Genomic DNA, 15,719 nt, shown 5'->3' on the forward strand with positions numbered 1-15,719 from the left:
AGATTGAATTTGAGCGTATAAAATTTAATTCAAGGTTCTTCTATATGCTTCAGTGGTAACAATGTCTAATTAACTGAGAACTGTGTTGTACCTTATGTAGGATTTTCTTCTTTCATTTATTGGACTGAGAATGGCAGTGAATTCCTTTGGCTTTAATTAGTTCAGTTACTGCTATTACCCTTAAGCATAGTGTCCAAATTTTAAGAACATAACAAGAAATAGGAGCAGGAGTAGGCCATCTGGCCCCTCGAGCCTGCTCCGCCATTTAATAAGATCATGGCTGATCTGATCATGGACTCAGCTCCACTTCCCTGCCCGCTCCCCATAACCCTTTACTCCCTTATCGCTCAAATATCTGTCTCTCTCCGCATTAAGTATATTCAGTGACTCAGCCTCCACAGCGCTCTGGGGCAGAGAATTCCACAGATTTATGACCCTCTGAGAGAAGAAATTCCTCCTCATCTCAGTTCTAAATAGACGACCCCGTATTCTGAAATTATGCCCCCTAGTTCTAGATTCCCCCACGAGATTTTTTGTTGCTGTCTCCTCAAAAACTTTCAGCAAAGTATTGATGCATCTGTACAACAAATTTCCATTTGTCCTAAATTAACACTACGTTGCTATATTAAGACTATGTGCAAGCTACCTAGAGACGAATTTAGAAGGTAAATAATTCCCTTCAAGGCCTTTATGTCATTTTAGGGGATTTCTTCAGGTTTCTGTCCTGTGTTAAGTTCCTAGCAGCCAAGCAATTCTGTGATACTGCTGAGTAGCTTCAGAAATACCCACTTCAGGTTAGTTCATATGGATGGTACTAACGTGGGCAATTGTGATGACATCCAGTTCTGCAGCAGTATGGTGCAGAGCAATATTCTGCCTGTACTAATTTTCTGCTGAAACAGGGTTAGGCCTGTGACTCTGCCTTTCACAGGTTTGTGGTTTTGTTTGTTGTACACCTCTGGCTAGTCACATTCTGTTAGTACATTACTGGGAGGGCATCATCATCATAGGCAGTTCATCGGAATCGAGGGAGACTTGCTTTCACTCTTAACATGAGTCCTTAGGTGGCTGTACAGTCCAATACAAGAACCACAATCTCTGTCACAGGTGGGGCAGATCGTCGTTGAGGGAAAGGGTGGGCGGGACTGGTTTGCCGCACGCTCCTTCCGCTGCCTGTGCTTGATTTCTGCATGCTCTCGGCGACGAGACCCAAGGTGCTCAGCGCCCTCCCGGATGCGCTTCCTCCACTTAGGGCGGTCTTTGGCCAGGGACTCCCAGGTGTCAGTGGGGATGTTGCACTTTATCAGGGAGGATTTGAGGGTGTCCTTGAAACAATTCCGCTGCCCACCTTTAGCTCGTTTGCCGTGAGGGAGTTCCAAGTAGAACGCTTGCTTTTGGAGTCTCGTGTCTGGCATGCGAACAATGTGGCCTGCCCAGCAGAGTTGGTAAGCAGCCAGCAAGAACCCCCTATCTGTCTTGGTCTTTGCTGAAGCTGAAAATTGTTGAGACGAAAAGCAGTAACAATCTACTTATAAAACTGTTACAATGGTTGACTGCATCCCTCTCTCCAACCAATTCTGCCCATGGGTTTTTTTGAGAAATGCTTGTGGTAATGATCTCGCTCAGAAGACTGTACCTCTTGGACTCATGCCTAAAGAGGAAGCAAATTAAATTTGTTCACATTTTTGAGCAAGTTCTGGTTACAGGAATGAAAAGCTAATGACAAGGTTCATAAGAACATAAGAAATAGGAACAGGAGTAGGCCATACGGCCCCTCGAGCCTGCTCCAAAATTCAATAAGATCATGGCTGATCTGATCATGGACTCAGTTCCACTTCCCTGCCCGCTCCCCATAACCCTTTACTCCCTTATCGCTCAAAAATCTGTCCGTCTCCACCTTAAATATATTCAATGGTCCAGCCTTCACAGCTCTCTTGGGCAGAGAATTCCATAGATTTACCACCCTCTGAGAGAAGAAATTCCTCCTCATCTGAGTTTTAAATGGGTTGCCCCTTATTCTGAGACTATGTCCCCTAGTTTTAGTTTCCCCTATGAGAGGAAATATCCTCTCTGCATCCACCTTGTCGAGCCCCCGCATTATCGATAAGATCACCTCTCATTCTTCTGAATTCCAGTGTGTATAGGTCAAACCTACTCAACCTGTCGTCATACGTCAACCCCCTCATCTCCGGAATCAACCTAGTGAAACTTCTCTGAACAGCCTCCAATGCAAGTATATCCTTCCTTAAATACGGAGACCAAAACTGTACGCAGTACTCTAGGTGTGGCCTCACCAATACCCTGTATAGTTGTAGCAGGACTTCTCTACTTTTATATTCTATTCCCCTTGCAATAAAGGCTAACATTCCATTTGCCTTCCTGATTACTTACTGTACCTACATACTCACTGTTTGTGTTTCATGCACAAAGACCCCCAGGTCCCTCTTGCAATTTTTCTCCATTTAAATTGTAATTTGCTTTTCTATTTTTTCTGCTAAAGTGGATAACCTCACATTTTCCCATATTATACTCCACCTGCCAGATTTTTGCCTGTCTATATCGTTTTGCAGATTTTTTGTGTCCTCCCCACAACTTGCTTTCCCACCCACCTTTGTATCATCAGCAAACTTGGCTAGATTACTCTCGGTCTCTTCATCCAAGTCATTCATATAGATTGTAAATAGTTGAGGATCCAGCACCGATCGCTGTGGTACCCCACTAGTCACTGTTTGCCAACCTGAAAATGACCCATTTATCCCGAACTCTCTGTTTTCTGTTAGTTAGCCAATCCTCTATCCATGCTAATATATTACCCCCAGCTCTGTGAACTTTTATCTTGTGCAGTAACCTTTTATGTGGCACCTTATTGAATAACTTCTGAAAATCCACTGGTTCCCCCTTACCACTCTGCTCGTTACATCCACAAAGAACTCCAGCAAATTTGTCAAACATGATTTCCCTTTCATAAAACCAAGCTGACTCTGCTTGATTGAATTATGCTTTTCCAAATGTCCCGCTACTGGACTCCAACATTTTCCCAACGACAGATGTTAGACTAACTGGTCTATAGTTTCCTGCTTTTTGTCTGTCTCCTTTTTTAAAGGCAGTGTGTCCAATGTAATGAGTGTTAATTCCCAACTCGGACGGCTTCTGGGTGAGCTTATCCAACAGCCTGCTCTGTGGATGTAACTGTCAATAACGTTGTCTCCTAATATTCTGTATATCAAGGTTCAGACCATCTATGTCTTTCTGCATCATTCTGCTGATATTTTCACCTCTTGAAGCTATCAATGTGGCACTGCATTCCCTCTTATCAGGACTTGCTTGCCCCTTTAAGTGAATTCAGGACTTTAAATGAGCAAGCTGTGCCTTTGTTCTGCCTTGTTCCTAAATTTTCCACCCTCCGTGATGTATCTGGCCTACTGCTGGCAGGACTCATGTTCTTGTCCTTCCCGCCCAGCAAAATGTAAAGTAGCTGACCCTGGGATTTATGACAGGGTTAGTGTCCTTGGCTATTACCGGATGGAAGTCTTACCTGCCCACACTTCCGCCAGTGCAGTGGGGACACAGGAATATCCGAGCCATAGCCACTTTTAGCTGTTATCTTCCGAAATGCATTCCTGTAGTTTCAATGCATTCTGAAAAATGTCTCTAAACTTTATAAAAGTCCTGATACACTTGCATTTGTCAGAAGGAAATACATTTTGGATCCTTAAAATTTAAACTTTGAATGGATACAACAGACTGCTTTCAATAGACAAGTGCAAGCCTTTCAGCAACCACAGAATCTCTCACTATAGGAGGTCATAAATAGCAACAGATATTTCAAATACTGAAGCAAGGTCTTGAATGGGTTCTTTGTGATTTACAACAGCACATAAAAGTACTGTCCTTTAAGTATTCAAATAATTCACAATTGCTGCTTTAACTTGCAAATGTTTAACCACTAAAATTAGATTTAAAGTAATTGAGGGGCGGTTTAGAGGTGATATGAGGGGAAAGAGGGTGGTGGGGGTCTGGAACTCAGTGCCTGAAAGGGTAGTAGAGCCAAAAACCCTCAGCACATTTAAAAAATACTTGGATATGCACTTAGTGCTGTAACCTACAGGGCTACGGACCGAGAGCTGGAAAGTGGGATTAGGCTGGGTAGCTCTTGGTCGGCCAGCACGGACACGATGGGCCGAAATGGCCTCCTTCCGCGCTGTAAATTTCTATGATTCTATAATGCAGAATTTAGAAAATTCCTCAACAAAGAGCGTTTATAGTAACTGTCGACTTGAGCTCATAAAATGAAAGGTAAAAAGAAAACTGCAAATGCTGTTGATCTGAAATTTCAAACCAGAAAATACTGGAAATACACAGCAGATCCATCAGCATCTGAAAAGATGGGTTCATGTTTAGGGTAGAAACTATTCATCACGGCTGAAAAAGGAAGCCAGGCGAACCCTTTACAAGATGCATGCAGATGAGGACTGGGATTCGGCCCATCTTAGTTAAACCATTCTGAATGACCCTCCTGTCTTCCCTTTTTAGCATCTGATTAATTCTTCAATCATTCCATGGTTTTTGCCTCCACCACTGTACTCAGAAGTCCATTCCATGTTTTGCTCACTCTTGGTGTCCAAAAGAGCTTCCTGGTTGGTCCTAAATTTATCTTTTGGCAATTTGAACCTGTGCCCCTCGACCTATTGTCATGGTTTAGTTTGATGTAGTTTTCCAGATCTACCATTTCATTACCATTTACTGCCTTCTATAAGTCTTTAAGATGACCCTTCAGTCCACTCTTTTCAAGGGTGAGAAGCCCAAGTTTGCCCCCTCGTTCCTCATATCTGTGACAGGCTGCACAGAATTGACTAAAACAAAGACTAGGGTGGGGGGTTTACTTTCAGTTCTGACGAAGTGCCTCTACATACAGTTTCAGATTCTGATGGATGTGCTGTGTATTTCCAGCATTTTATCCAACACTTTGCTGATCTTGGGGTTTAGTACTGAGCTATTAAACCAGGTTTGATTGCAAGTCTGTACTTAATTAGCTTATCTCAGTCAGGGCAACAGTTAAAGCACAAAAATTGGCCCTGACCCCTCGATAAGGGAGGCGTGCCGTTTGTGATTGCTGACCATTGACTCCTGCTGGAAGATGTGTCTGTGTGGGTGGGTCGGACGGAGCTGTAAGGCACATCAAGGTAACAATCTAAGAAATAAATTCACTCATTAAATATTGTAACTAGCCACATGTGTCTGCTATGTAATGAATCTTTAAGCTGTAGGTCTAATGTTTTGATTTATGTTCTGTGTTCCTGTTTACTTGCCATCACTGCAATCTAATTTCTGACAGAAAGAATGTTTATGTTGGTCGATAATTTTTTAATGTATTTGTTTTATTGTAGACTTCATATGCTCAGCTGCTGGCAGCAACATGCCTTACGAAGCTCGTGTCTCGGGTGAATCCATTGCCACTGCAACAAAGAATTGACATCAGTGAGTAGGTTTTTCTGTTGCTCCACTTCAAATCATGTCCTGAGCTACTGATTACAGCATTACAGATGTTCTATTTCATGCTTTTCTTTGCTGGATTTCCTTTATCGAACTGCACAGACATCCAGACATACAGGTTGGTCGATGCTGAGTTAACTGACCTGAACCAGCGTGACTGTTGCATTGCAACAGATGGCTGCAGCTTGCTTAGCTGAAGAGGGCTGAAATCAGCCAAAATTCCTTTTCCCGAATGCTTATCCTGTGATTTCTGCCTGGAAATGTTCAAATGCAGTGTCAGATGAGGACAGAAACGAGCTTGCCTGTGCTGAATCCTGCAGTTCAATGCCCTGCTGATATTGGAGCCCAGATATTCTGTTGGAGTGGGACTGAGGTGCACCTCTGACTACTGCTGATATTCCAGCTGTGAGGGAGTGGGGCTTTAGAATAACAGGTATTGGAGTTGGGGGCGGGTGGGGGGGAGATTTAGTATGACAGGTCTCGGAGTGGGGTGGGGGGGGCGCGGGAGTGGGGATTTAGTATGACAGGTCTTAGAGTGATGGGGCGGAGGTTGAGATTTAGTACGACAGGTCTTGGGGATCGGGGGTGGGGGGGCGTGTGGGGGTGAAGATTTAGTATGGCAGGTCTCGGAGTGGCGGGGGTGGGAGTGGAGATTTAGTGATTTAATATGACAGGTCCCGGAAGGGCGGTGTGGAGATTTAGTTTGACACGTCTCGGTGGGGTGGGGGGGTGGGGGTGTAGATTTAGTATGACAGGTCTCGGTGGGGGAGGGGGCGGTGGGGTGTAGATTTAGTATGGCAGGTCTCGGTGGGGGAGGGGGCGGTGGGGTGTAGATTTAGTATGACAGGTCTCGGTGGGGTGGGGTGTAGATTTAGTATGACAGGTCTCGTTGGGGGAGAGGGCGGTGGGGTGTAGATTTAGTATGACTGGGGGAGGGGGAGGTTGGGTAGAGATTTAGTATGAGTTTAAGGCCCCGAAATTGCATACTGCCCCGGGGCAGGAAGCGGAAGTTCCTGCGCCAGGCACGGATGTCCCGCCCCGTGACCTATAGTTGCGTTACCGTCCTCGAGAACAAGTGAAGTGCAAAATAGCGTGCTCTACTTACTCAGTGGGATGGGTGCAGGACGGAAAGCCTCTGCTGTGTAGACAGGGCCCTCCCCTTCATTAAAGGGGAGGGTCAAGCTGCCGACTCTGCAGGCGGGAAATGGGGCCATCCCTGGACCATCCGGGAGCGGGCTGCCATGGCATGCAAGTGGAGTGCCGGGCTGTCAGATCGTGGCACTGACTCCGCTATGCGAAGTGAAGAAAGCCACGACTGGTAAGTTGGCCATTTTTTAAAATACTTTCCCCACCTCCACTTTAATTATCGCCCCGTGAGCGGCCTGCAGCCCGGTATGTGCCCCCTGAGGCTGTTGCGGGCTCTACCGAATTTTCGCTCTGGGGTGAAAACAGGTCATTGTGCACTGTGATGATGTCATCATCGCCATTGGAGCGGGTGCTACCAGATACCGCTGCCGCTAAACTCCTGCGGAATTTCGTGGAAGTCGGTAGTGGCGCCATGCCCAGGTGAAAGTTTGTTTGTGGGAGGTGTGAACGCCCCGAATTGCTCCCCCTACAATTCTGAGATATAAACTGTGGTGTGTCCCGGTTGTTGCCATGAGTCAAATGATGGAAAATACATTGCATGGCATATTGTTGTCATTTGAATATCAGTTCAATACGTGCATCCTAATGTAATTTCCAGAGGGAAATCTAATGGGCGTGAGAACTGCTGGTGATACGCAGAATGCCTTGCTATCTCATTTTATGTCTCAGAAATCAAAGCGAGGAGGGTGCAAACTGCGAGCCATGGTGTCCTGTAAATAATGGCCCTTTGGGTACTGAACTGGAGGTGTGCCTGATCCTGATAGGGCATAAGTCAATCACAAGAGAATAAAGGAATCTAGAAACACATGGGGATGGGCCCTTTTCTTCAGGAGACCCCAGTGCTATTCTCACAGATTGTCGGGTTGGTTGACTATCCTGAGTGCAACATTTAACGTTCTTGCTGCAGATCTCATTTACAGAGATAAAAGACAGAGAATGGCCTACTCCTGCACCTATTTCCTATGCTTCTATTAATTCAGAGTACATCAATTTCGGTATCCTCTGACAACAGTGTCCCACTTATTATTCAGATTGCCTATGGCTCTATCATTAATAATAAATTATTAACCACGTTCAATACGCTTTCCCTGCACCCTTAGTGCTATTTCTATGCTTATTATATGGGATAGATACAAACAAAAGCTGCTTACCTTATGGAGCAAAACATTGTCTCAGGTTCAATCAATTAATTAAGTATTCACCAGTTTTGAAAGCACTTTTAATAAAAATATTGATCAAACCCCGACATTTACAATACTGAGAGTTGGGGAGGGGGTTCGCTGTGCAAATCATATATTTTTTTAAATATGCATTCTTCAAAAGAATAATTTATTTCAAACAAACTATATTTGCAGTATGATCATTCCCCTTGCCCCCACCACCCCAAGCCAGTAGCTTTCATTGCTATCTTGGCTAGTCCAGGAATGTCAACTGCCTGGAGTGAAGAAGTTAAATGGAGAAAATAATCTACAAAAGAGGCATTGGACAACATGAAGTGGGCTTCTGTTGCACCTAAGATAAAACCACGGTTAAAAAGTATAATGCTTAGACAACATTATAGAAATGTGGAAACTGGATCTTGATGTCAGAAGAAAACTGGAGGCGTTGGAGTTCTGGTACTACCAGATGTATGTTGAAAATTAGTTGACAAGGAAAACAACTACCTTTGAACTAGCACAGGGAAATAGCTCTGATAAGAAATTTATAAAGTGTGAGCACATTCATTAAGAATCAGCAGGTTGCTGGGGTTGATGCTGTCTGGAAATCGCTTTTGGCATTAATGAGTGTGCCAGATAAAGCAGAATGTAGGTAGATGACACAATGGAATTGATTAGGTCTAGTATTAGGGGCTGCTACAATCCACTTGTTCAGAGAGCATACAGTGTAGAATGCATTGCTTCGAACCTCCAGAATAGAGAGATCCTATTTGTTAACACTCTTGAGTCTAACTAGGCTAATGCAACTTTGTGGAGCAGGTGCTGCTGTATATTTACATTTTTAGCTTTTTTATACCTCAACTTTAGGTCTGTGACTGATGCATCACTCTGATTGCAGTTTGTCAGTTACCAGTACATTGGATTCACAGTGGCACTGTGATTGAAAGGATGCATTAGAGGGAGCAGCGTGCGGCGGCACGGTCCCGGCCTGCAAGACCATCAGCAGGCCGGGGCCATCAGAGGGAGCAGCGTGCGGCGGCATACCACTGCAGGAGGGCGATGGCTTGAAGTCAGGCAGGCTGATAGCAGTGCGGGCAGGCACAGCAGGTGGGGTGAAGAAGCGGCAAGAGTTTGTAGAAGGGAGTAACCGGGGCCCAGGAGAGGCGTGAGTTCGGGGCCTAGAAGAGGTGAGGGCCCGGGGGCAGCACAAGCCAGCCCACCCCTGTCAATGTCGGTGCTATAGGATTTGTTTGCTGTTCTTAGCCAATCAAGAAGCAATTGCTTTCAAAGTTGAAGACATTCCCAAAATGAGTAGTGAGCAGAAGAAGAAAAAATTATGTTGAAAAGATATCGAGGGGGAGATAGCTTATATTAATTAGAAAACAAGTGTCTTTTTGAAAAGCCGATAATAGGCATAATGAGTGAATAGCAGAATGACAAGGAGAGGAATGCGCAGAAAAGTGATTAAGTATTTTTATGTGAAATTGTGTTTTAGTATTTGTGTAATATTATACAGTAATTAATCTCCTGATATCTGAGTTGCGTTATTACTGTTTCTACGTGTGCTGCAAATTTACAAATCCGGTCAGCCCAGGAGATTCCCTGAACCTGACAGCAGTCTACAGGTTATAGGAATACTCCAAAATAAAGCTCTGATAATCACCTCTTTAAGTTTCTACTTCAAAAGAAAAGTCTCAACCATTTAAAATTCATGTTATTTGTTTTTAAATAGGTCCTATGAATTTCAGAAGGAATTAATATTTAATTCCCAGTCACTGAATCATTTAAAGAAAAATTAATATCAGGCGCAGATATTTTCTTTAATGATTCAGTGACAGGTATTAAAAATTAATTTTCTCCGGTGATATGTGTTTGTATTCAGATCTGAGTGCATGGTGCTACAAAAAAATTAATATTAATACATATGCACTAAATCATTTTAAAAAAATTGATTTAACTAGCAAAAATTCTCATCCTGGGGATTCTTTAAAAATGATTAATCTAACTTTATTTTATCTAATATAAATACAGTGTTGTAAATTCTCCTGGTTGGATTGTGAGGGTAATTACAGGTACTCAAACAAAGAATTCAGTATATGAATAGCCCAGAAGTCACCTCTCAATTTTAAATACTTTTCCATGCATTGTCTTATTTAGGAATGGATCTGTTTGTAACAGGAATCTTATGTGGTTTTGCTTGCGGGGCAATAATCACAGTCCTTGGACTCAAGATTGCCTGTCTGCTTGGAAACTTTTACAAAATTTGCTTATTTTTTTTCTTCTTCCAAGAAGGTAATGGTGGAGAAAGCATGGTGTTCTCACATCAGTAAATACACTGACCCATGTGATGGACTTGCTCTAATTTGAGCAGCGCCAGATTTGGCATTCCTCTCCATTGTGGTTTCGCTTAATGCATTGGTAACTGAATGGTAAAGGTTTCCAATTAGAGTACTTCCAGCCTCAGTCATTAAGACGTTTATATATTTAAAACTACTTGCATGTAACTCAATGTGGGAACTACGTGTTCTTTATTGCACATATTAGCAATCTGATTTTAATCGTACAATGTCTTCATGTTTTGTGAAGTGCTCCAACACATCTTAATTTGCCTTGAAACCAAGCAGTGTGAAAGTGCATATTGCAGCAACACCCAGAGTACTCGGCGGGGAATATCTAAAACCTCTTGAAAAGCAACCTCAGTGGGAAGTTTTTCTTCACGGGTCCTGACCATTTCTGATCCAGATTGAGGTTGGGTGGTGCACTTTGCTGTGGCCTTGGCCTTTCACCTAAATTTAACGATATTAAAAATAATTTAAAAAAATCTTTCTTTGGAATGGTCGCGCTATTACAATTTAAAATTCATGACTAGCTTAATACATTTGGTTTCAGTCAGGAGAGTTTGCATAGATAATCAATTACATCTTATCTATGATAAGGTTAGGCATATTAATAAACCTGGCCAAAAATCCCTTCTTATAGAATCATATAACACAGAAGGAAGCTATTCGGCCCATTGTGCCGATGCCGACTCTTTGAAAGGGCTAGCCAAATATCCCCACTTTCCCGCTCTTTCCCCATAGCCCTGCAGTTGTTTTCTTTTTCAAGCGTATATCCAATTCCCTTTTGGAAGTTATTACTGAATCTGGTTCCACCACCCTTTCAGGCAGTACATTGCAGATTATTACAACGCGTTGTGTAAAAATCATTCTCATCTCTCCACTTGTTCTTTTGCCAACTATATTGCATCTGTGTCCTTTAGTTACTGATCCTCCTGCTACATTACAACAGTGACTACACATCAAAAGTACTTCATTGACTGTAAACGCGCTTTGCGACGTCCCGTGGTTGTGAAAGGCACGATATAAATGCAAGTCTTTTTAATGGAAATTGTTTCTCCCTATTAATTCTATCAAAACTCTTCATAATTTTGAACACCTCTATTGAATCTCCCTTAACCTTCTCTGCTTTGAGGAGAACAACCTCAGCTTCTCCAGTCTCTCCACATAACTGAAGCCCCGCAATCCTGGTACCATGCCAGTAAATCTCCTCTGCACCGGCTTCAAGGCCTTGACATCCTTCCTAAAGTGTGGCACCCAAAATTGGACACACTAGTCAGCTGAGGCCTAACCAGTGATTTATAAAGGTTTAGTAGTGATTCCCAGACCACCTACTCTTCCACTCTTCCATCCTCTCAACATCAGTGCTTCGTGTCCTGCCTGCTTACTCACCCACATGCTTCCAGTGCTTCGTTGCTTGCATGCCTCCCCGCCATTTCTGATCCAACAAACCCAACCTTCTTCTCCCGCCCAGCCCCCACTTTATGTGCTCCAGTATTCAGCAGTTCTCCCACAACAGTCAGGTGGATGTAGAGAGGATATTTCCACTCATCGGGGAAACTAAAACTAGGGGACGTAGTCTCAGAATAAGGGGCCGCCCATTTAAAACTGAGATGAGGAGAAATTTCTTCTGAGGGTTTTAAATCTGTGGAATTCGCTGCCCCAGAGAGCTGTGGAGGCTGGGTCATTGAATATATTTAATGCGGAGATAGAAAGATTTTTGAGCAATAAATAGAGTAAAGGGTTATGGGGAGCGGGCAGGGAAATGGAGCTGAGTCCATGATCAGATCAACCATGATCTTATTGAATGGTGGAGTAGGCTTGGGGGGCCAAATGGCCTTCTCCTCCTATTTCTTACGTTCTTAACTCTAACATACTGAGTCTTTGCAAACCTGTCCAAGATCTCCCAGACACCAGCTCCCTCTCTGCCAGGCTTCACCAACCACGAGCCTACCAATCTCCCCTGGAATGAGTGATGCTAGTTCCAGGCATTCTCAAAGTTCTCTAACGCCCCTGATTGCAGACCCAGGAGTATTCCCAGACCCTAGTGATTCTCCACATTATCCCTCATAATTACTCCCTGATTCAGCCCTCTCTCACTGCCTTCCAACTTGTGGTGCCCTCTTCCCACTTTTTCCCGCACTCTAATCCCAATCCTTGTAGCCTCCCTTCGCCAATCTCTCCAACCTGATCCTTGGTTCCAATTTCTCTTGCGACTAACGGAGTTGCACCACATCTCCAGCAGTCTCTTTGCCCCCGCCTCCAATTCAGTGTGTGTTGCCTCTCATCTGTGTACACAGACTTTAAAGGAAAATAAGAGCTTGCATTTATTTCGCACCTTTGATGACCACAGGATATCCCAAAACGCTTTACAGCCAGTGAATTACATTTGAAATATAAATACTGTTGCAATGTAAGGAAAGGTGAGAGATAGGTAATTGAGTACATCAGTGATGGAACATGTGCGAGACCCACACACACATACTGGAGATATACAGAAGAGAGAGGTCAGAGCATGTAACAAAAAGAATTGGAGTGCAGAAAGGAAACCAAGACAAATTAAAGAAGAGTGTGATCATTTTCTTTGTCCAAGAGCAATGCCATGGGAAATCAATGCAATTATAATATATTGTGCACAAAATGACATAATCCCACAGCTATAAAATATTCTATCTTCCAACTTTCTGTAACAATAGTGGATATGCAGTCCTATGGGTATGTGTGATATTGGTAATATTTTTTGGCTCTCTCTTTATTTTTTTAACCATCCCTGAATTTGACATTTAAAACTAGATGCATTCGGAAATGAGAATCTAAAGAGAGTGGGGGACAGAGAGAAAGGACCTTGCAATACATCATTTTAGAAAACTGCCCAGTTTAATTCTTCACACTTAAATAGGCTTTAACTATTTTCATTTAGGAGTAAGTTCCTCGCTGTTATGACCAGGCTTTAAACAGCTGGAAGTTTCAGTGATTCATTGTTTGGCAGCACCACTCAACACGAGGATTTCAAAGTTTTCTGGCTCTCTTTTTAGATTAACTTTATAATGGACTAGATCTTGAATGTTTATTTTACATGTTAACATCAGCAGTTCGTTGAAGCATAAAATACACTGCAGTCTATTCCTTGGGTGACTTCAGATGGTTAACATCATTTCTTTTCGGCAGACTTAAATAGATTAAGACTATAATATGGCTATAACAGGACTTCTCAATGCTGAAAAACACTGCTTATATCAGTCTGGTTTACATATACAGTCTAATCCTAATAATCCAACAATTAGAATTAAGCAACCTGAATAACACAACAGAGTGAGAACGTTGTGCTAAAATAATTGAATTATCAGATAATTCGATTTAAGCAACTTGCATTCAGAGTTGACTTTTAACAGGTTGCACCATGCCTTGCATTCTGATGTAATGAAGCATTGACTTACTTCTTTTAGTGCACTAAAACCATGATATAATCTGTTAATGCTGATATGAGTACTGTGCTTGTGCAGTGATCCATATAAATGAACTCCTCGAGACAATGGTAGATGCAGTAGTGGTGCTCAGCTGATCCTTCTGTGTTTGACGGCTGGAGTTACTTATCTGCCTGTTGCAAATATTTTCTCCCAAAAACATATAGCAAGTTGAAGAGCTTTTAAAGCGCAAAACATTAAGTGATCAATCCAGCCGGCCTGTTAACTACATATAAGTGTTTAATAGTGCATGTGGAGATTGCTTTATTGCTCCACCCGATCGTTGTTGTTGTCCAGTCTTGTCGTGAGCAATTTCTAACTTGCTTACTTTGACCTTTTTTTTCAGCTTCAAGAAAGCTTTTATAGGAAAGTTGAATATTTGTTGAATTTTGTTTTTATTTGTGTTTATTCCCCTTCCCCTATAGCCGTCCACTTATAGGGCACAAGTTTCAGGCCGCGCCTAGAACGGCGCAGCCCCGATCTGGATGCCCGTTTTTCGCGCCACAAAGTGTGCCTAAAAAATGCTTACCTATTCTCCGGCTCCCTGCAGGTCCTCTGGAGCTGGGCACGGCGCAGCACAAGCTGTGGGGGGCGGAGCCAGGTCCCTGCGCTGAAAACAGTGCCGGGACCTCTGGACATGTGTGCTCCAAGCGCCCAAAACTGTGTGGGAGGGGGCCGAAGCATGCAGCCCCTAGCACTGGCCGAATGGCCTCACTATGGCTGCGTGAATAAGGCTGCACCTCCTACGCCCAGCTCCTGCTTCCATGGAGACCCGACCTGACTCACCCCACCCCTCCCCCCCCCCCCCCCGGACTCGACTCTCGCTCCCGCCCGTGCTCCCCGACCCGGAAAGACTCCCACCTCACTCCCCGGACCGGACCCGCCCCCCCCCCCACCGCCGAACAGACCCACCGGACCTGACCCGAACAGACTCCCACTCCCCGGACCCGACCCCCGGCCACCTACCTTTAAATCAAGTCTTGGGCCAGGCCCGTTCAGCCTCCCTCTCCTCTCTCCCCTCCCTCCTTTCTCCCCCTCCCTCCCTCCCTTCTTTCACCCCCCCCACTCCCTCCCTTCTTTCTCCCCCTCCCTCCCTTCTTTCTCCCCCTCCCTCCCTTCTTTCTCCCCCTCCCTCCCTTCTTTCTCCCCCTCCCTCCCTTCTTTCTCCCCCTCCCTCCCTTCTTTCTCCCACTCCCTCCCTTCTTTCTCCCCCTCCCTCCCTTATTTCTTCCCCTCCCTCCCTTCTTTCTCCCCCTCCCTCCCTTCTTTCTCCCCCTCCCTCCCTTCTTTCTCCCCCTCCCTCCCTTCTTTCTCCCCTTCCCTCCCTTCTTTCTCCCCTTCCCTCCCTTCTTTCTCCCCCTCCCTCCCTTCTCCCCCTCCATCCCTCCCTTCTCCCCCTCCATCCCTCCCTTGTTTCTCCCCCTCCATCCCTCCCTCGTTTCTCCCCCCCTCCCTCCCCCCCCCTCCGCTCCCTTCTCTCCCTTCTCCCGCTCCCTCCCTTCTCCCACTTCCTCCCTCCTCCCCCTCCCCCTCCCCTCCCCTCCCTCTCCCCTCCCTCCCCCCCTCCCCCTCCCCTCCCTCCCTCCTCCCCTCCCTCCCTCCTCCCCCTCCCCTCCCTCCCTCCTCCCCCTCCCCTCCCTCCTTCCTCCCCCTCCCCTCCCTCCTCCCCCTCCCTCCCTCCTCCCCCTCCCTCCCTCCTCCCACCCTCCTCCCCCTCCCCCTCCCTCCCTCCTCTCCCTCCCTCCCTCCTCTCCCTCCCTCCCTCCTCCCCCTTCCCTCACTCCCTCCTCCCCCTTCCCTCCTCCCCCTTCCCTCACTCCCTTCTCCCCCTCCCTCCCTCCTCCCTCTCCCCTCCCTCCTCCCCTCCCTCCTCCCCTTCCTCCTCCCCCTCCCCTCCCTCCTCTCCCTCCCCTCCCTCCCCTCCCTTCTCCCCCTCCCGCCCTTCTGCCCCTTCTGCCCCTCCCGCCCTTCACCCCCACCCCCTTCCTCTCCCCCCCACCCCCTTCCTCTCCCCTCCCCCCCCCGGCTCCTCTTCCCCCCCCCCCCACGTCCACCCGGCTCCTCCCCCCCACCCCCCCCGTCCACCCGGCTCCTCTCCCCCCCTCCACCCCCCCCCCCTCCAC

General features: G+C 45.6%; 1 protein-coding gene across 2 annotated transcripts in view; it reads left to right on the forward strand.

Moving 5' to 3' along the window:
* Positions 1-15,719, forward strand: part of LOC139263090 (ran-binding protein 17-like) — a 918,854-nt gene that overhangs the window by 83,685 nt on the left and 819,450 nt on the right. Inside the window, exon 3 of one of the 2 annotated variants that reach the window (XM_070878629.1) lies at positions 5,388-5,478. In XM_070878629.1, the coding sequence (XP_070734730.1) occupies positions 5,388-5,478 (91 nt within the window). Of the gene's footprint in view, positions 1-5,387; positions 5,479-15,719 lie in introns of those variants that run through there. The other variant, XM_070878630.1, reaches the window with a different exon arrangement.

The sequence above is a fragment of the Pristiophorus japonicus genome, chromosome 4 (genome assembly GCF_044704955.1).
Source record: "Pristiophorus japonicus isolate sPriJap1 chromosome 4, sPriJap1.hap1, whole genome shotgun sequence".
NCBI classification, from domain to species: domain Eukaryota; kingdom Metazoa; phylum Chordata; class Chondrichthyes; family Pristiophoridae; genus Pristiophorus; species Pristiophorus japonicus.